The sequence below is a fragment of the Anopheles cruzii genome, chromosome 3, assembly GCF_943734635.1.
Source record: "Anopheles cruzii chromosome 3, idAnoCruzAS_RS32_06, whole genome shotgun sequence".
Taxonomy (NCBI): domain Eukaryota; kingdom Metazoa; phylum Arthropoda; class Insecta; order Diptera; family Culicidae; genus Anopheles; species Anopheles cruzii.
The window spans coordinates 35,193,552-35,213,627 of NC_069145.1; the positions used below are offsets into that span (position 1 = coordinate 35,193,552).

Sequence of the window (20,076 nt, forward strand, 5' to 3'; positions counted from 1 at the left end):
GTTACCGAAAACGAAGATTCGCCCGCTAAGCGAATAAAAAAAGAACGATACCGACACCGATGTTAAAAAACCGCCGTTACCGATACTGATAGCCCGGGTACCGGACGTATGCATGTGTTTGTGGCAGAGCAACAGTAGCAACACGCAGCAATGGAGCGAAGAACCAACGATGGACGACATCGGCCAAGTGTGCGGTGAAGGTCTCTTACTGTCTCTGGCAGAGTGAGTGAATGTGAGTTGTGAAATGAGCGTAGTGTGTGCTTCTCACTGCGAGAAGAGACCAACTCGATCGGTAGGAAGAAAATAACCTCATATTTTCACTATTTTAGCGAAAAAATATCTTCTCCTCCCTGCATGGGTCGCGATACTAAGATCTGGAAAGTAGCGCTTGAAGCCGACAGCCCGTCGGAATGTTGCAAGATAGTCGAAGCAAAACTATGGCAACGGCTAGCAACGTGATGTCCGAAATTGCAACGTAGTAGGAGATTCGGGCTAAAAATTCATCAACCATCGAATTGTCTCATCGCTTTCGTTGCTTCATTGGTGTTATACACGTAAAAATCCCACTCTAGCCGCAAATAGCTACGCACCTTCAATAACTACGATCTGCTTCCGTACACTGATGTTTCCACTAGAAATAGAGAAGCTTTTAAAGGCTGCCGGGATGTTTTCGGCAAGGAATCTGCACAACGAAGAGCAATATTTCCGCGAGTCAGGTTGCACACCGCAAGCAAAAGGGTACGAAATCACGACGGACCACGACCACGGCGACAATGAACAACGACGAAGACTACGGAGACGACGACGACGAGCAATAACGACACTGTTACCACGAACGGGTGCAAGAAAGGAATGAATTTAGTTGGTCCGCTGCTGTTTGCTCTTCTGCCAGGCGTTCACTTTTTCTTTTAACACGAATTCAACTCACACTATTGCACCGGGCAGTACGCACACTCTTGGCTTCGAAATAAAACCTCCATACATTTCCCACTACCACTGCCACGATGTTCGCACACGAGACGGCTAGTTTATTCGTTCCGACTGACGGTTTCGGGGTTTCAAGTAACGATTCCACTCTGTTCGTGTTTCCTATGCTTTTCCGATGATGTACGAACGCATTATTTTTCTGACATTGCAAAACTTACACAACATAAACATGAATTCGCGCAGTTCACGACCAAAATTGCACCTTTGCTTCACGTTCGTTTTGACAGTTTGCTCGGCAATGCTGCTGCTTTATTTCAAGGTTTTGTGTTTCGTTGCTTGCTGGGAAATAATCCCACATTTCATGCCACTCACATGACTTGAATGTTAAGGATGTAACTTTATTGAACTCCGATGATTCAATTTTATTGGACTCGTCCGTAACACTCGTAACAACCAGTCTGAACTGAACTTTTCCGACTCTACAACACGCTACTGAGCGTTCGGAGGGTTACGCGAGTGGAGAATATGCAACGCAATACACCATCGGACAGTACGCGAGCGAGTTCGAGATTTACCGTTTCACCGTTCACTGGGCAAAAAGCAAGAATATGCAAAGGATCTCGATGCGTGTTAAAACTGTGTGTTCCTCTACGAGAATCACAAGTAGCAGCCCCTCGAGTCTGCCTCTCCTACCTTTGCAGCAGTTCCGTTTAGTTCCAGGGGAACTAAACGCGGAGATGCTTTCTTTCCCACTTGGGAAAGAAAATGAGTGGCGTCTTTGAGCCTTATTCGCTTTCGGAGAGCGTATTTAGTTGGATGATGTACGTTCTTCGTGTTTGCATCAAAGAAAACGAAACTATTCGCGAAAAATACGAGAGCCAAAATACCGCCGCTGTGATGGACAACAAAAATACCTTGAATGAAAAATTTAGTACTTCGATGATCCATGATTGACGGTTCTGTCGATTGAGCGTGTACTAAACAAAATCGACGAACGAAGAAATTATCGGCGAAAGTGTTTCCAATATCCAAGAAATTGCATATTCTCATGCCAAAAACCACTGATGGAAAAATACATTTAGTTAAAAAGAAATTGTTTCAACTAAGTTTAATTAAAAACGAATTGAAAAAGCTATTTCGAGACCTTCGGTCTCAGTCAAAACATTTTCTTTATTGTACTAAAACATTGACCATAGCCAGTGACAATTTAGGTGTTTAGTTACGGAATCGTGATCTCCTGTTTGGTTTCGCAGAATCTTTGCATTTATTGGCTAAACTCAATGAACAATGAGTTCACAAGTGTTGAATGGAGAAGTTGAAGGCGCCAAGCAAGCGCTGATTCTTGCCCTCGGCGATAAATGGACCGACTATCTGGCCAATATGAAGCTTTGGTTTCGTACAAAAAAAACTAAAGAAGAATTCGATATTGAAAGCCGCAAGCTTCTCAACCCGAACCAAACTCATTTACACAACCGTTTCTTATTGACCATTCTGAATAAAATCGATGCCGCTTCACCTCCGCAAACTTCTTCGGGCAGCAATTACGATGGCTTACAAATGGTGGATGCTGCCGGAACATTCGGAAATATGAACGACGGATCTGGCTACGGGTGTCACTCGTCACTCATCACACAACACGATGCCCGCAGTGGGAAGAAGCGTAAACGATCCTCCAAGTCGTCAAGCGACAGATCAACGTTTCAGCCAATCTCGCTTCACGAATATATTACTCGTATACCAATCGGTATACCCGAAAATGATCCTTCCTGTGGTCAACAAAGTGGTCTTGGTACGGTTCCGACGATACGCTACGCCGCGCAGGAGCTATTTTTACCGGACAGCGGACTGGTTCTAGGACGACTGTTGGTCGGAGCATGGGAGCATGGGCTGGCCAGCGCGGATGACTCTGCTGTGGAATTAATTGTGAATTCGGTGCAAGTACTTCTCAAAAACATTCTCTCTGCGGTGATAATGGCCCGGAAGCATTACAAACACACCGCGAATGGCACATTTTTCTATGATGTTGGTTGCGAATTAAAGCATCCCTTCGACCGAAATACGGTCACGAAAAGGAAGATCGACGACGAGCCAATGGAGTTGGACAAGGAGATTACCACTGTTTGCTACTTAAAGCCCCCACCGGGTGAATCGATATTTTTGGCCAGCTGTGAGCAACTGTAAATATCGCCTACAATCTTGGTTCCAAGAAGAAACGGGTTTAACTGTATCTCTTTACGTTCTTCATTCCAAAACAGGTACCCCACCGTGTGTCGAAAAATCACCGCCTACGAACTATACAAAGTTCTGCAGGACCGAAATATCATACCTTCACACTCCGTGTATTCGATGAATATCGAAAGGATTTCGAGCCAGTTATCGTAAATCTTGCAATACCGTCATCTTAGCAGTAATCATATACCGTCATCTTAGCACTAGGTTATATTTAATAGTGTACATACATTTGATTGATTATGTTTCAATAAACAAGTGCACATCAGTAAACTTGAATTATTTATGTATCGGTAGGAGTGGCCATTTTATTTGTGTGTAAATTAATTCATTAGGTCGAAAAATTTTATCTTGAGCAAACGGGGCACAAAGTGAAACGATGCTTTTTTCATGTCACACGACGAATAGCTCTCTAGAATAGATTTCAATGCTCCATTCAAAAAACGAGTGTTTCCAACAGGTCAAGAAAACATTGCAACATAGTAGCTTACCTTGATAAAGTACCATTATTTCTACACATATCAATCGACCTTCGAGTCATCATCACACATCACATTAATAAATTTTTCATCACAAGGTTTATTATACAAAATACATAATTTCTAAGTATTTTCATACATCACAACAAAATTAGCACAAGACGCATCATCGCCAATGCATCGCCTACAGAAATAAGATTAGGATTAGGAAAGTCTAGCGTCTAAAATTTCCGAATGTTATTCGGATACAGCGACGTTTCAGAAATAATTTAGTTTTTTTGTTTAGTTTTAGTTTTAGTATTGTAAGCAGTTCAACGCTGGCACCCTATTAGGTGTTGCAGTTTTTCTCTTCAGCATGTTGTTTCAAATGCGCCTTTAGTTTTAGGAAGGTTTTTGGAGCATGGGAACATTGATTGCAACGTAGAGGAGTCACTAGTAGCGAGTAAGTATGTTCGTGGGAGGGTTTTTTCATTTGGCCATTCATGTGTAGGGTCTGTAAGATATCTATGAAGAACAAATTGAATACAGTTTCACAATTTTACGATGTGTTATTTTTTCCATTGAGTATGAGAAGCCTTTCTACTACTTACGGTCGAGTTTTATAAAAAAATCAGTGTGAAATGCATTCCAGCGAAAAGGATCCTTCAGGAATGGGGAATTATAATCCTTCGACACCAAGTGCAAATGGAGCCGTCGTTGAGACGGTTGCATATGGTATCCAACATCGAAACTTTCTTTTGGTAATCCCGTAGAAGCTACTGCTTTCCAGCCAAGTTCTTCCATATGCTGCAACAATGAAATATCGCCGATCGTTAACTGAAATCATATAGAAGAATTAACACAGCTATTGTTAGTGGTAAACGTTTAGCGTGACCGCTTTACTTACATCGTACACAGAATCTATGTCTTTCCATGGCAAAACCAAAAAATGAAAGGCTGCAATAGGGTACGCATCTTTGATTACTACGGCCAGTTCCGAAACAAAAAGCCTAGCTTGAACATCATTAATCTTTTTAATCAGTTCGAAAGATTTCAAGTCCCATTCCATTACAGTGGGTGTAGTTTCTAACACGAAAGACGCTACGAAAACATTAGATTTTTAGAATTCTTTATTTTTTACGAAAAATTTATGTTTACGAATAATAATCAAAAGCAGCTGAGACAAGTAAACAACAAAGTGACAGTTGTCGAAATTGGCATTTCGGAGTTGGTAAATACTTTTGATCTGTTCGCTTTTTTCGCGGCTTTCGCTTGATGTTGTTATCGTTTGATATCGATTACGATGCGAAATAAAACAGTGGATAGCAATTGTCGATTGTGCGGCTACAGTGCTACGGATTTGAATGAAATTTTTAGCATGCCCGCATCCGGTACAGGTTACTGCGGGAAAATCGAGAAGTATCTATATTTGAGGGTAAGTTTTGACGCCGTTCAGCCAGAGCACTTACTAACAGCTTCTTTTGCACGCCAACTGAAGGTCACTCAAGATGACGAGTTATCCAAGTTTGTGTGCTGGATGTGCTCTCAGCAACTCGATTCTTTTCAACGGTTTCACGAGAAAATCATTGAAATTCAGCAAAGGACTCTCGGCGAACGTTACGTTCATTTCATGCTACAGGGACCCTATGAAGACCACTTTAGGACAGTAGATCAAAGTTCTGAAATAGAAAAAAGTGAACTTATCGAAAATGCAGGAGGTGCAGCAACGGAGAACGATTTGGACGCGGCATCGGTCGAAATGGAAACACATGTAACTCAGAATATGACTGACAAAGCTTCAAGAAATCAAAAACTAAAGGCATCTCCGGTAGATGTTCCAAATGAAGTTGGTGTTCAAAAACGCATACTACGCCAAAGACGGAAAACTGTCTCAGTCCGTACTCGGGGGTCTACAGCGCCCAAAAACTGTCCCATCGTGGACACGTGTTTTCGAAGCGAAGTTGATTCAGTGGATATTTTAGAAGTCGCGCCTCTTGTTGCCGAAATAGGTGCAGAAGATATTGCGGAAAAGAAATTCGAAAATCTGTTCGTGAATGGACGAATGGTTGTGAAAGGACAAAAGTTGCGACAACTCATCTCCCGTTTCTACCGACTGCAATGTGACTTTTGCAAGGAACCGGAAGTTCGATTTCACCACGTGGATAAGTTATATGACCATTACGAAAAGGTGCATCACACCAGAGGCTATGTTGTCTGTTGCCAGTCGAAGCTGACGGACAGTGAGAAGATAATCATACATATGGCCCGGCATATACAACCTGAAGCGTTCACGTACGTATGAGCTCAGTGATTTGCAGCAGACTCTTTCCTCCATGCTAAGCTAATTTTCTCTTGTTGTAGATGCGACGTCTGTGGCTATATAGTTACGAAACCGAAGTTCCTCATAAGCCATAAGCAAACGCACCTACCAGTTAATGATAAGCCGTACGCCTGTCCTCACTGCACGAAACGGTTTTGCTGGAAACGAGCACTAACAGTTCATTTGAACAGGCACCAAGAGGCTGCTGAGCGTAGAGTGTTTCGCTGTTTATTGTGTGATAAGACGTGCGTAACGATGCAATTCTTTTATATTTTGTATTCCAAATTCCTTTTCGTCTGTTACAACCGATAGATACGAAACTCCAGGTGGTTTATCCAACCATAAGCGCAACGTACACAAAGGTCTAAAGCCGAAGGAGACTCATGTGTGTGACGTGTGCGCCAAAACCTTCGCAACAGTGTACGGTCTACGGGAGCACATTTCCACCATCCACCAGCAGCCTTGGGAGAAGCGGCAGCTTCAGTGTGCAGCATGCGGCAAATGGTTGAATGGGGAGCGCTGCTTGAAAATGCATCTTAAGATTCATTCGGCGAAGAATCTGGCCTGCGGTGAGTGTGACTATAAAACGAACAAATCGTTACTTTTGAAGCGCCATAAAATCACTCACCACCAACAAGAACGTCCGTTTCTTTGCGATCTGTGCGAGAAAACGTTCAAGATAAAGCGTGACCTTAGGGTGCACATGCTGAGCAAGCACAGCATGCAGTCTCGGACATTTCAATGCAATTTTTGCAACCTTCGATTTCGCAATTCCACCAACTTTTACGCCCATCGCAAAAGTCAGCATCCGAAGGAACTTCAGGCGATGAGGGATGATCAGGAGTTGGAGAAAAAGCGCAAAAGAATTCTGGCCGGCCTTGAACGATCTTCAAGCTTGGATCGGAAACTTTGCGCTACGAACGTGCGAGCGACTCCTACTAATGAAAGCCCCGAGCCTATTAATGAAGATTTCATAGTTGTCGATAATAAGCACTACCGCTTGCGCAGCGAAAACGATAGCATTACTGTTGTGGTTGAAATAGAGGACATGAGCGAAATACAACAGAAAGTTTCAGCATGATAATGAAGTACAGTGTCAATCGTAATAAGTATAGTTCATACTATCCCCGAACTCTCTTTTGATTTACAAATATGTGTTGTACACGGAAAAATGAAAAGAATAGAACAATAGGATGTTGTTAATGTGTTGTAATGAGCGTAGAAAACATTTGTAACAAACGTAATTTATTTCACGATAAAAAGCGTATAAATCTATCGACATACCAGCTTTGTCTATCAATTCGAAGGGCACTGTATTGAAATGTACATTTAAATGTCGTGTATTCGTTATTTACGAGTTATTAACTAGTAAAGACCAGTTTACCTGTCCATAATCATCTTCATCGAGACCATCTTTGAAATCAAGGCGGTTTCTGGTGCTATTGGCGTTTTCTTATTCGATGTTGAATCGGTTGTGTATCTGACCAAGTGGCGCTAGTTATGTTGGACTTAGAATCTGTGTTCCTTACACGAAATGCTGCACAGCAATACTTTTAATGTTACATTAGACTGTCTTAGTTTCACAGAATTCACCTAACCATTTGAACATTCTAACGAGTGAATTACAGGGAGAGGAGGAAGTTAGATAGACAAAGTTATGCTGACTCTGGCTAGTATCGCACGGGGCACACAACACGGAAAGATTATTTATCTAATGGATGCAACATTTGATAGTGATACTTTGACAATGGCACAAGAATATTTCAGCCCCAGCACAGCCTATTATAGTTGCCACTCCCAGAATAGATTGTTCGCATACCAACCTGGTGTGGTAAGGGTTGGGAGAAAAATGATCCATCCGACGAGACCTAGTACATAAGTTCCAATAAAAATGTATTTTTTGTGGTCCCCTTGGGAAAGCACTTCCTGGACGTCGGGAAATCCCATATGATTGCAGAATGCATGTACAATGAAGGGTGCAACGAAGTGTCCTGAACGTACAAACAAGTACGCCGAATAAATACCAAAGATAGTGGTGTAGAAAAACTGAAAAAACGACACGATCAACACCTCCCGCAGAGGCCTCCCATTTTGTAAACGCTCTTTGATATGGTGCAGGTGAGCCAGTCCGAACAGGAGTGGCGTAATGAGCACAGCAACAGATGGCCGAAAGGTTTGGAGAAGCAGTGGTAACATACAGGCACGGAACGTGAACTCCTCGGACAGTGGGGCAACGAAGTGGTTACGTAGCCAGACCAAGCTGTGCACTGCGTTCATCCAGTACATAGGTTCCGAGTAAATCCGCCAAACACCGCTCGACAGCTGTACACTTAAGGGACCCAGGAATAGCACCATAGTTAACAGTAGTGGAACCGCCGCAGCTGTGAAAAGACCTTCCCGCCGGAACCCCATTATCTCCCATAAGCTGTAGCGCTCGAATACCTGCTTGCTGGATAGTGCAAGCACAAAAAACGGAGCGACGAGCATGACTACGAAGACACTAAAGAATCGACGTTTTATCGTTGATGGATGGTCACTAAAATGTAACACAAAGTGGAGATAATTATCTTGTATCGTGTATCTTGTATCTTGAGACATGCTTACCGATCGTGCTTGGTGTTCCATATGTACAGACTGGCAACATAAATTACGGATATCACAAAGCACGCCCCGACCGAGACGAACGGGGAAAGGTAAATTGTATCGGGATTGGCGGTGGGATTCTGTTCCGGATCCATATCGCTTGCCATACCGGCACTCCAGATCCTCATGAACAAATCCCAACGCTGTAGGAGCAGGACCAGCTGTTCCACTTTTGCATTCGTTTGCGCTAGGTTACTCGACTGTCGAGGTTCGTCGTGTCGTGAAGAGTGAGGTGAAAAATGAGAAAAACTATTCGTTAGTATATTTCGGGTACAGCATAATATGCTAAATACTTACAACAAACAAAACAGACAGAGCCAACATCAACAAAACTGAACGCGGTCTTGTTCCTGTTGCCCGGTGAAAAGTGTCGGAGCGAGAGGATCTCGCAACACTTTTCACCGGGCACTATGTTCGAAGTGACGTATCGTGCGAATTTTTTGTTGTGAAGATTTTCAGTCGCCTCAATTAACTTCAGTGCTTAAACGAATTATTTGGTGCTCCCTAAATGTGCCGTTCGTATGTGCAGACATGGTGGCGAGCTAGTGAATCGATGTTTCGATCCGTTCGTTGGGGTACGGGCCTCACAATTGACTACTAAACCACTTTCGAATTAAGACCAGCTTACGGGGTAAGCAGGCTAGGTTGGCATAGGGAAAAGAAATATCAGTGCCACGGAACGGAGGCCTGCGTTTGCTGGCTCAGGGTGAATCTGGTACGCCAAAGAGTGATCGGGTTTGAGAAACTGCAACAACGGAATGGCGTACTCCAATCATATCGGCGATATTGTTCACCTGAACGTTGGTGGAACAAGATTTTCCACCTCACGCCAAACACTAACTTGGGTTCCGGACACATTCTTCACATCTCTGCTTAACGGGCGCATCTCAAGGTAAAGTTAAAGCTGGAAAGCGATAGTTTTCTCGCGGAAAAATAACGATTTCAATTTGCTTTCATCAACCATCTGTCTCCTTAGTTTACGCGATGAAACGGATGCAATTTTTATCGATCGTGATCCAAAGCTGTTCAGTCTGATACTTAATTATCTTCGCACGAAAGAGATCGACATCAAAGCAGTCGATATACGAGTGTTGCGTCATGAGGCTGAGTTCTATAACATTGCTCCACTGATCAAACGGATGATGCTGTGTGAGGAGATGGACCAATCCAGCTGTGGCGATGTACTGTTTTATGGTTATCTCCCAGCCCCTAGTAAGAACTGTTGGCTTTCGAGTCCGAGCCATTCCTTATCTTTTGTGACACACTCAATCCTCACTCACGTCTCGCTTTCAGATATTCCTATCCAAGATATGCCAATAAGTTCGCCTTCGACTAGCTCGATAAGCACCGGGACGGTTACGACGAGCAACAGTGTATTGTCCGGTACACCTGTGCAGTCAAAATCGGATCCACAGCCCGGTCCATCAGGCATTGGACAGCAAACAGTGCCTGCGACACTGCAGCAGCAGTCCAATTCACAATTTTCAAATTCCAACAACCCAATTCCACTGCACAACGCTTTGCCCACGGCTGCGGTGGCGACATCGACAAGCAACGCTAATACGAACTCGAACCCACGCCCTGGATCAATGGTGCGTGTGCCAGAACTCTCGCAAGGATCCTCTAGTTCGCCGGGAAGCGCGAGTGGCACGGCGGCCACCAACGGCTCGCGCCATTCGGGACATTCTCGCAACTCGTCCTGGGATATGCGTGTGTCGTATAACGGGAACGGGAACCGTAGCCAATCCCAGTGGGTTCCCGGCCACTCGCGTACTGCTTCGCTCGATATGATGCGCCATTCGCGCAACTCGTCCGTCGATCTGAATAAGTACATACGGAATGAGGTGGGCTTGGTGTTTGGGCCGGGTGCAACCGGTACGGGTTGGGCGGATCCGATGCGTGTGCAGATTATCAAGGCACACCACAATTGGATTTCGGTTGCGTACGCCCATTTCGTCACTTGTTATCGACTGAAAGACTACTCGGGCTGGCAGCAAATTTTCATCTCCCCTTACATCGAATCGACGATCGAGCGGATAGCAATAAACGCCAAAATGAACCTGGCTACTTCGGCGGGTGAACAATCGCACAGTAAAATGGTCGCAATCTCATACGGAAGCCAGATTCGGCTGTGGGGAATCTCAGACGATGGCAGCAAGACCGACGTGGGCACATTCAATTTGCATGTGCGCGTCGAATATTTGTTCTTCATCGGCAGTCAGTTGGTTGCGCTGTCTTCTTCGGGAAAGATCGGCGTTTGGCATGCGATGACACAACACTGGCAGATACAGGACCTTGTTCCGATACTATCCTTCGATACTGCCGGGTCGTTTCTACTTCTCGGTTGCAACAATGGTTCCATCTACTATATCGGTGAGCGAATTTGGCGGTTCTTCATTTCTCGCGTGATTCTGAAACGATTCTTTTTCCGTTTTTCTGATTCATTTTAGACATGCAAAAGTTTCCCTTGCGTATGAAGGATAACGATCTGTTGGTGACGGAACTGTACAAGGATCCATCGAATGACCACATCACGGCCATATCGGTCTATCTAACACCCAAAACGACAAGTAGGTGGAAGTGATTAGTTATCTTTCTTGCTGTACATGAAAGCGTGTTACTGTAGCTCAGATCCGTGTATTTACCGTCATATTAGACAAAACGCAATGTAATTGCACCATACTCGCCACAGTTCACATGCACCACCGTCTCCACTGTCAGTAGTTCATTAGTTGTTGCGAAACATACTCACACAGAACGAACACCATTCATTGAAGACCGAACGTAAGGACACTGATTTGGGTCACTTTGCGAATTTTGCAGATGCTTGCGTTGCGCATACATTTCTCCCCCTAATAACACTGCTGAGTACACATGTATTTTTTAAGTTTCAGCTCTTTGGATTCTCCAGGGTTATGGTTTTGATTTTTCCGATGTTTCAGCCACGCTTATCTGCTAAATGCTTATCCTTATAGTCAGCAGCCATAGTTTCTTTTCACCCTGTGCAGGACGATTTACTTTATTTTTTTTCTCTTTCTCTATTTTATCTTCTTTTTTGCTTCTCCTCTCTTTTGATGATATTCTGATATGTTCTTTTCTTTTCGGCTGATACATAGCCGCGGATCGAGTTAAGGAAGGTAAAGATAATCGCACAAAGTGTCCCTTCTGCTCGTGCAATTTGGTTATTTTGCGCCATCCGTGCACTTTTCGTTTTTTGGTTCTTTGTAAGCAATCAAACAATCAGTGATATGGTTCGGTTTTGATTAGTTTTTTTTTGTATATGTGCCGTAAATAGAGAAAACTCGTGTTGGGACGGAGAGTATTCGATTCTCTGCTTGTATGTCCATTGTCGTGTCAATTGTGTTTTATTACCTATGCGTGTTGCTAATCAATTGGAGACGGTGGTGATTCCCTTATTTCCGCCCTAATATAAACGCTCGTGATACATGGGGCTCTGCTTATGTCATTTGCGGCCCCAAAATCTGCATTATTTTGTTACGTTACGGTTTATTTATGTGTTTGGCTTGACGATTTTTGTTGGTAGTTTTTTATTATTGTTCACCGTTCCTTCTTTGTGAATGTTAGGTATGTTAGATTTAATGGATTGTTCCCATTTGTATGTTTATTCGTCTTTGTGTAGGTCTCTCAGGTAACTGGATAGAAATTGCCTATGGCACACGAGCCGGTTCTGTTCGCGTCATTGTACAACACCCGGAAACGGTAGGCCATGGGCCACAGCTGTTCCAAACGTTTACCGTGCACCAGAGCCCGGTTACGAAAGTGACACTGTCAGAAAAGTTTCTGATATCGGTGTGCAGTGAGTACAATCACGTGCGAACTTGGCAGGTACCAAGATTCCGTGGTATGATCTCTACACAACCTGGCTCTACACCGGAAGCATCGTTTAAGGTACGAAAGGCAATGGCAACGGCTCATTGTAGATAGCATACCATGAGATTAAACTTTTCTTTGTACCGCTTTTATAGATAGTGTCTTTGGAAGCAGTAGATTCAACTTATAGCTATTCGGCCGGTAATGATTTCGGACCGTTTGGCGAGCAGGACGATGAGCAGATATTCGTACAGAAGGTGGTACCAGACACTGATCAGCTGTACGTGCGGCTAGCCTCGAACGGTGAACGTATTTGCCTGATACGATCAGTCGACGGGACGACAGTCACATCATTCTGCGTACACGAATGCGAAGGCTCATCCCGCATGGGTTCCCGACCGAGACGTTTCATACTTTCCGGCCACTGTAACGGGGCGATACAGATGTGGGATTTGACTACCGCTCTTGAGATATCGAAGAGAAAGGATCAGCCCAAACGCAGCATCGGAGGACCGACGGCGGACGAACTCATTCGGGAGCTTGATCAGTGCGATCTGAGCAACAGTCACTGTTCAACACCTTGCATGTCCCCTTGCCCAACGGCTTTCTCCAGCGGCATCGAAAGCAATACGGTGGGACGATTGAAACCGTTTAATGTTGCGTTCTTGAACCAATCTGCGGCGGCTGCATCGCAAATAGTCGCGGGAGTGAGTGCTCAAGGACAGGCAGTGGGACTGGTGGCAGCAGCGGGTGCTGTTGGAGCTGCGGCACCACTTGCGGCTCATCAACCCGAACAACCGAACTGATCTTTATTCCGCCGGCAGAGGGCTTTAAGGAGGTGGTTTGAATGTTGCCAGCTGGAGCTGGGATTTTAGCTTAAAGCTTTGGCCTATGTAGTTACGCTCGTTATGCTAAATTTACGTAATGCACAATTGCGTACACAGTAACTATTAAAGCATTTCTGTTCCTTCAGATCAATTTTTCTTGTCTCCACTACAATAATATCGGAGACCTAGTTCCACCATAAAAACCCGATCGGATTGTTTGTTTTTTTCTCGAAATAAACTTTTATTTTTTGAACTTGCTTGTATTTGTCACTTTTGCAGATGGTTAGATATATTTTCGTATAATAAAATGTTGGCCGCTATAGCGATCTAAATAGCACAATTTGTAGACGATAATTTCTTAGTCACATTTTTGCTGCAGACTAAGAAACATTTTGCTAATGGATTCATAGGTCTTCTTTTGAGCCAATTGCACCGCAGTTATTCCTTTACAGTCCGGTACATGAAGAAGATCCTGACGATATTTCAGCAAAAGAGCGACGATGGCATGTTTGTTCATTTCCACGGCTCTATGTAGCGGCAGCCGACCGTCTTTATCGGTGTGTGTTTGCGGAAAGTGTAAAAATCGGAGTAAAAACTCCACTTTCACGGCAGCAAAATAACTATTATCCATTACCGCGTGGTGAAGCACTGTATGACCCTGGTTGTCGGGTTTTATCATATCCAGCTCATAGCGATCGATGAGCAGTCGCCAAAGCCGTTTGTTTGGTGATAAATAGAACGCGATCGTTCTTCCTCGCTCGTCGACTGCATTAACATCGATTCCATAGCCCGCAATGAGTTGTTCGATCATCTTTTCCGAAACAGCATCGTTCATGATGGCAAAGTGTAGCGAAGACAACTTATGCTTGTGGCTCGTCGCGTTCACGTTGGCCCCACATTCAAGAAGAATTTTTACGCAAATTTCGTTCCCACTTCGCAACGCTACATGAAGTGCCGTTTCTCCATGCTGGTTTTCATCACCATCGGTCGTAGATGTCCGAACATCTACAGTATCGTATCGCGATAGTAAAAACCGAAACAATTTCTGGTTCGGAACTTCGATGCAACGGATGTAATGATGCAGGAAGAGTTCGCCAGATTCAAAACGCAAGTAGTCTACGCTTAGTGCTGCTAATGTTTCCTCATTGCATTGCAGGAGCATTTCGAAGCTAGTTTTATGGACGTTATCGGATTGAAGATCCGCTTCCAAAGCATCTAGTGTCGCACCATGTTGCTGAAGATATTCAACGACCAATTCATGGCCGTGTAGTTTCGCTTCTGAGATTGCACTGTTTCCGAGCTTATCTCTGTGATCCAATCGATCGGCGAAACCACACTTTTCGAAGAGAAACTGAACTATCTTCAGGTGACCTTTAGCAGCCGACAAAATGAGCAGATTGGAGCCGTCATATTCGTGCAATGGGTCGAGAGACTTTTCCTCCATGATGCTGCACATTTCGTTTAGCTTTCCGCGCCGACAAAGGTCAAAGAGTGTTTCATAGTCGTGCAAATTAAGTGTGTCCAAATGAGCATTTTCTAGCTCACGAAACTCGGGCGTCGGTTGGAATGCCAGATGTTCTACTAGAAACGCTGCTAGTTCGTATCTGTTATCTGCGACGGCATTGTCGAGCGCCGAATTGTCCCAGATAAATTTGTACGGCGGTTCGCGGTCTGGTAATTTTTGTTCCTTGGCCAGCGCCAGAAGGCGGAATATAAGGCTTTGGTCAAACTCGTTAAACACCGACAGGTTGTAGATGTTGTATTGACTAATCTGTAGGTCTGTTCGATTCTCTAAAAACCATTCGATCAGTGCCACATAGTTACCGGAGATGCACACGTCAAATGTCGCGCTTAGTTCTGGCGTTGACATGGTGTGGAGTTTTAAAACTGAACTGGAATTCGCTCCGTTCGCCAGTAACTTATCGACAATGGGCCAATCTTCGCCATCATCTGCCAATTGCAGGGGCGTCCAGTTGTTTAACTGTGGGCATTTTTGTTCTATTGCAAAGCCGTTGGTCGAAAGTAGTAAATCCATTATTTCCGCCGACTGATGAACGATGTGCAAAAGATTGCGCTGCAAGCAGTCGGTAATAGACAGCAGGTTCTTGGGAGTACAATGTTGTAGCATTCCGCGAGCTCTCTCGACGTCGTGATGCAGAACTGCCATAGCCAGTGGACAGTGACGAAAAAGGAGCTCATCGATCAACTTACGACCGACAGTCCTGTACGCTTTGATATCAATTTTTTCGGGATGGTGTAACAGATACTCGGCTGCTAATAGATTACGCAACGCACGGTGCATATTGATCGTCCTTACTTGTTTCTTCGCAATGGTCAAATCTCCCATTGCACAACTGAAACATTCTTCTTCCAACTGCTCCAGTCTAGCGCTTCCTGCCGCACCTAAATGATTCCCAATGAAATGTTCCTGCAAGGCAGTGTACGAAAAAGACGCCGCTGTTTTGCTTTGGCCCCCGTTATTAACCGCCTCCGATATTAGGAAGATAAAAAACACGTTACCCAGTACGTTTTCTTCTTGCTGTCGGGAGTTGTTGTTGACCGCTTTTTCTAAAATGGTTTGTACATCTTCACAAGAATCTTTTACGAGTAGTTCCAAGCATTTTCTCTGTTCTGCTTCGTTTAACGCTGGTAGGGTATGTTTAGCAACCGGGTTGACGGAATTAGCTACGATCGCTTCCCAGAAGAAATCATCACCAACTATCCATACGGATAAACGGGGACCGGCTATGTGGACAATGTTGTTCAAAAAGTTTACCAACAGGTTTATCTCTTTCGAGGAGCAGTACTCTTTTGTTGCATGGTCTATTAGAAGGAGCAATTGTCCGGTTTTGACTGCAAAACATTCCAGCTCTGTAGATGCACAGAATAAGTGGCACAGAGCATCCTCCACACGTGTATTCTGTTGGCGCAAGATGTCTGTTACGTCCCAAGCATTCAACCGGGTGGTTATCCGGAACGGATGAGACCGTTTTGAGGTGATTTGGAGATTTTGCAAGTAGGTAGTGCTTCCGTTGGTTTCATTTGATATGAGCACATTTATCGAACTGGGTGCAGGAGGAACGGAATCATACTGATCGTCAAAGTTGATGGTGAAATGCTTTGCAATTGCTGTCTGCGCTCCTTTGCTACGTAACCAGAACACTATGCCGTAGTCCTGCAGATAACTGACCTCGTGAACGGTTTCATGGGTCTGAAAGGTATCCTCGAATGCGGTTGTATTGCTTACAAGAAACCAAGTACTCGGTATCAAGTCTTCTTCACGATCAATACAATTCTTCTTGATGTATCGCTTAATGTCGTCGAGAGTGCCTTGCCGTACGATGAACAATCCGAACGGTGCAGCTGTTTTACAATCTGCGTTAAGATCATCGGCCAAATCCAGGAGACTGATACCATTCAACGGATCTGGCTCAGTGAAATAGTACGGTTCAATAGGTAGTGTTTTAGTGGACTCGCTCTGTAGTGATACTGCTTCTTGCAATATCTTTCGAAGTGTTTTCCCGTTTGAAAAACGTATTTCATACACACATCTATCTTTTGCTTCCGTGTGCTTACGAATGCTACTAATGGCACAAAGTACGTTTTGTGGAATAGCCGCTAAAATGGAAAGATTCAAATCGCAAAGTTTCAGCACAACAATGCTGGGATCTGTGGCTTCGATTGCTGGCCACTCGTTGTAGATGTTCAGATAATGCTTCACACTGGTGGCTGTCGAGATGCCGAAGTATTCATGTGCTTTGCTTGATACATAGTTTTGAAATGAGCGTGAGCTTTCTTCATAGTCCCGTAAGGTAAGACGATGCTCCAAAATAAGAAGCTCCGTTTTACGAGTTTTAAGATGAACCACAAGAGCCACAAGGTAGTTCCTCAGCTTCTGATTTATATTTTGACCGCATACCAGTTTGATTGTGGTGTGTAACGAAATGTATCTGTAAATATAGAAGTCAAGTTATGTAGTTTTGTCTATAAAAGATCATTCTAGTGCCTTACTGAGTAAGCACCCAGATTGAAAAGGCATCAAAAGCTTTCCGTAGCTCTGGTTCACCGGGAAACGATGCGTCCATTGCACTGCTTCTTTCTGCTACCGCTGCGAAGGTACTTTATCAAAGAAATAAAGACAATTTTATTTTTCTCCAAATATCAGGTTGCAACCAGTGAATTCTAATCTACTACACTTCTTTATGCTGAACATTGACAGTGCGCTACTAACAATGTTGTAGTATTGAAGTATGTAGTGAGTCATCTTTGCTGGCAAGGTGACAGTGAATGGGAACTACACTTCAAAATCTGCAGGCAAAACTGTTGCTGTTACTATTTTTAGGTGACGAGTCTATTCATTGCAGAATACGTTTCCAAGTTACCTTCAAACCACATTAGTTTATCGTGCGCACATGTAAAACTAGAGAAAATGCGTTTCAAACAAGGCTCACTTGCCTGCAGTTGTTTTTTTAATTCTGTCTTTTATTGGATCACAATATGTACAAAACAAGAAGCACGTAGAGATGCCGAAACGAACGGATAATGTTAAAAAAGAAACAAAATATTTATAAGATTTTCCGCCATTGATTTTGGCCACCTTTTGAAGAAAGTCAGCGGGATGATATTACAAACATTGGGCACAAATTAGGAAAGCAGAAGATTAGCAAACATTCGCTGCTTTCCAGTCCTGCTTCTGATGCCGCTGATTACACCGCCTCCATCGTGTTTGATTAGTTTGGTGTATTGCTATCCGCTAGAATAATGGTCGGCATCATAATAAGAAAAGTGGTGGTAGTCACAATAAGCCCAATCGTGGAGTTTAGGTTGAACAAATGTCCGTAGTGAAAACGGCAGTACCAACCATACAGTATGACGGCCGTTACCGCCAGCGTTCCTATGTAGATGAAGTAAGTTCCGTACCGCGTTCCGGACCGTGTGTTATTGGTGGGATGTCCGTTCGAATCGCGCCCATCCGCAGTGATGCCATCGTGACCATCGCCCGATTCGGACAGATTACCGTTGCTACTTTGCGAGCGATGGTCCCCATTTGATGTTCCATTTGTTGGTCGGTCACCGCCATTAAGTGATGATTTCTGGTTATGTATTAAACAGTGCACAACACAGTTGTCGAACAGTCCACATGCGGCCAATGTTTTCGTATCGGGTTGTAGCACGTGTCCGTTGAACACCAGTCGGACCAGCTTTTGCGCCCCCAGTTCGACGGTGAAGTTGCGCTGCTTGAACTCGCCGATACCCTCATTCAGGTTACCCTCAACTAGCTTTGAATCATCGTTCAAGTATTTAAGCTTAATGCGAATTGGTTTCACCACTGCAGACATCGTTCCGGTGCTGCTACTGGCCTTACTCGTGCTTCCCAAGGCACCAACGTTGGTATTTTCCGTTGAATTTGTTCTATTGGGCTCGTTTTGTCCCTTGTTACCGGTTTTGCGTTGTCGAAGTTCCGCTGAGGTCGACGACTCCAATTCTATGGGTACTTCGCCTGCACTACTTTCTTGATCGCCAGCATCCATTTGGCGAATGATTTCTTCTGGTCCAGTGTCGTCGAATGTGTCAACCACTACGTGCGGACTCGGATAACCTTCTGTGTCGCTCAAATCCAGCCCCGTTGCCGACTCGGAAGCTTCCGTAAGAATCGATTGCGTGATGTTGTCGATTGACGAGGCTATGCTATCGTTCTCAAGGTCCAGCTCCTCGGTTTCCGTAACGTTCGAGATGTTAGACTGCTGCGATGAGCTTCGCACTTAAAAGGAAAATTGAATGCATACGTTTCAGCCGGGACACCTCTTTGGTTACGTTCGAGAAAATACTCACAAATGATTGTCGTTACGCTGTGCTGAGGAATCGTATTCAAACGGCGTAAATTGTTTTCAATTACTAATACTGCACCTTGTGCATTGGGACGATCTTCTCGAACGTAGGTCGAGCGCCAGGCCAAATAAACAACAATTATCAGCAAAGCCCGTAGAATCCAGTAGTTAAAGAGCTCGTCGGTCTCATCTAGAAAGGGCAACATTTCCCTTATTGGCGTCTTTTTTCCGACGGCACGGCCCAGCCCTACAGACGACGATGATATTCCAGTAAACAGATTTTCAATGTATCCACCGAACAGAATAAGAAAAGGAGCACATCCTGGTAAGAAACAAAAGAGAAATCGTTTCGAACAGCCCTTACGCACAAAGATGATGACATCGCAAATGGAATGTAAACAACAACAATCGAACATGGGGAGCTGAACTTACATAAGCCAATTCCTGTTCCTTCGTCTATTGGTTTTACCGTATTTAACGGGATTGTTTGGAGTTTGGGGATAGAAGGCTCGAAAGGAATGATGAATAACGTGCACACACGGGAGAGCACATTCGCATTCACAAGGTCTACGGCTACGGCAGATGTTCAAGCAGGTTCCACGGAGACCTTTTTTCCTTTGAATTGCTATCGAACTTAGGAAATTCGCCGAACTGACGAAGTAAGCTGGTCAATAACACACGCAGCGGGAATAGTTGCTCTACAACATGTTCAACCGCGAAAGAATCGGGAGAATCGTGTTTATTTTCACGAATTTTCACACTCTGACATTTGACATTGTTCTATTTTCTTGCCATTTTCCTTCACGCGAGTATGGCTGCGTACTTTCGTTGTTTTGACGTCACGTAAGTACGCAGCTACTTCAATGTTCAATTCAGAAATGTCAATTCAGGTGCCGCTGTCAAAAGTTGTCGCGTGTGAATTGTAAAAAGAGTAGTAATTTGGTTAGAATAAGCTAGTTGTGAAAGCGCGAATTTAGTTTTAACGTTCACAGTTTCACTGCCTTCACACAGTT

General features: G+C 44.1%; 7 protein-coding genes across 11 annotated transcripts; 3 read left to right on the forward strand and 4 right to left on the reverse strand.

Annotated features, from left to right (window-relative positions):
- The first annotated feature begins 2,159 nt into the window (after window positions 1-2,159).
- LOC128273063 (transcriptional adapter 1-like) lies at window positions 2,160-3,328 on the forward strand. Its single transcript, XM_053010977.1, has 2 exons — window positions 2,160-3,104; window positions 3,183-3,328. Exons 1-2 carry the CDS (start codon window positions 2,215-2,217, stop codon window positions 3,307-3,309), a joined length of 1,017 nt encoding a protein of 338 aa, XP_052866937.1. The 5' UTR covers window positions 2,160-2,214; the 3' UTR covers window positions 3,310-3,328.
- Window positions 3,329-3,809: 481 nt separating this feature from the next.
- On the reverse strand, window positions 3,810-4,756 carry LOC128273842 (aprataxin). The gene is made up of 3 exons (XM_053011898.1): window positions 4,522-4,756; window positions 4,226-4,451; window positions 3,810-4,139 (listed from the first exon to the last, which is right to left on the reverse strand). The coding sequence occupies exons 1-3, from the start codon at window positions 4,681-4,683 to the stop codon at window positions 3,964-3,966; spliced, it is 564 nt and encodes a 187-aa protein (XP_052867858.1). The 5' UTR covers window positions 4,684-4,756; the 3' UTR covers window positions 3,810-3,963.
- Window positions 4,757-4,992: 236 nt separating this feature from the next.
- LOC128270310 (zinc finger protein 62 homolog) lies at window positions 4,993-7,015 on the forward strand. The gene is made up of 4 exons (XM_053007711.1): window positions 4,993-5,049; window positions 5,254-5,906; window positions 5,976-6,179; window positions 6,247-7,015. Exons 1-4 carry the CDS (start codon window positions 4,993-4,995, stop codon window positions 7,013-7,015), a joined length of 1,683 nt encoding a protein of 560 aa, XP_052863671.1.
- Window positions 7,016-7,146: 131 nt separating this feature from the next.
- Window positions 7,147-8,743, reverse strand: LOC128272478 (CAAX prenyl protease 2). Its single transcript, XM_053010296.1, has 2 exons — window positions 8,539-8,743; window positions 7,147-8,470 (listed from the first exon to the last, which is right to left on the reverse strand). The coding sequence occupies exons 1-2, from the start codon at window positions 8,703-8,705 to the stop codon at window positions 7,717-7,719; spliced, it is 921 nt and encodes a 306-aa protein (XP_052866256.1). The 5' UTR covers window positions 8,706-8,743; the 3' UTR covers window positions 7,147-7,716.
- A 583-nt stretch (window positions 8,744-9,326) lies between these two features.
- LOC128275410 (SH3KBP1-binding protein 1) lies at window positions 9,327-13,499 on the forward strand. 3 transcript variants are annotated; one of them, XM_053013898.1, is made up of 7 exons: window positions 9,327-9,469; window positions 9,554-9,789; window positions 9,871-10,950; window positions 11,028-11,147; window positions 11,694-11,714; window positions 12,218-12,486; window positions 12,564-13,499. In XM_053013898.1, the coding sequence occupies exons 1-7, from the start codon at window positions 9,336-9,338 to the stop codon at window positions 13,212-13,214; spliced, it is 2,511 nt and encodes an 836-aa protein (XP_052869858.1). In that variant the 5' UTR covers window positions 9,327-9,335; the 3' UTR covers window positions 13,215-13,499. The 3 variants fall into 3 exon arrangements, with proteins under 3 accessions (XP_052869858.1, XP_052869861.1, XP_052869862.1); XM_053013901.1 differs by lacking the exon at window positions 11,694-11,714; XM_053013902.1 differs by lacking the exon at window positions 11,694-11,714 and having other exon boundaries at window positions 9,554-9,787; window positions 10,076-10,950.
- On the reverse strand, window positions 13,492-17,415 carry LOC128275409 (uncharacterized). Its single transcript, XM_053013897.1, has 2 exons — window positions 17,247-17,415; window positions 13,492-17,185 (listed from the first exon to the last, which is right to left on the reverse strand). Exons 1-2 carry the CDS (start codon window positions 17,318-17,320, stop codon window positions 13,594-13,596), a joined length of 3,666 nt encoding a protein of 1,221 aa, XP_052869857.1. The 5' UTR covers window positions 17,321-17,415; the 3' UTR covers window positions 13,492-13,593.
- A 291-nt stretch (window positions 17,416-17,706) lies between these two features.
- LOC128272278 (transmembrane and ubiquitin-like domain-containing protein 2) lies at window positions 17,707-19,844 on the reverse strand. Of its 3 annotated transcripts, none has more exons than XM_053010056.1 (3): window positions 19,496-19,844; window positions 19,068-19,310; window positions 17,707-18,996 (listed from the first exon to the last, which is right to left on the reverse strand). In XM_053010056.1, exons 2-3 carry the CDS (start codon window positions 19,267-19,269, stop codon window positions 17,966-17,968), a joined length of 1,233 nt encoding a protein of 410 aa, XP_052866016.1. In that variant the 5' UTR covers window positions 19,270-19,310; window positions 19,496-19,844; the 3' UTR covers window positions 17,707-17,965. The 3 variants fall into 3 exon arrangements, with proteins under 3 accessions (XP_052866016.1, XP_052866014.1, XP_052866015.1); XM_053010054.1 differs by having other exon boundaries at window positions 19,068-19,385; XM_053010055.1 differs by having other exon boundaries at window positions 19,068-19,422.
- Window positions 19,845-20,076: the final 232 nt, after the last annotated feature.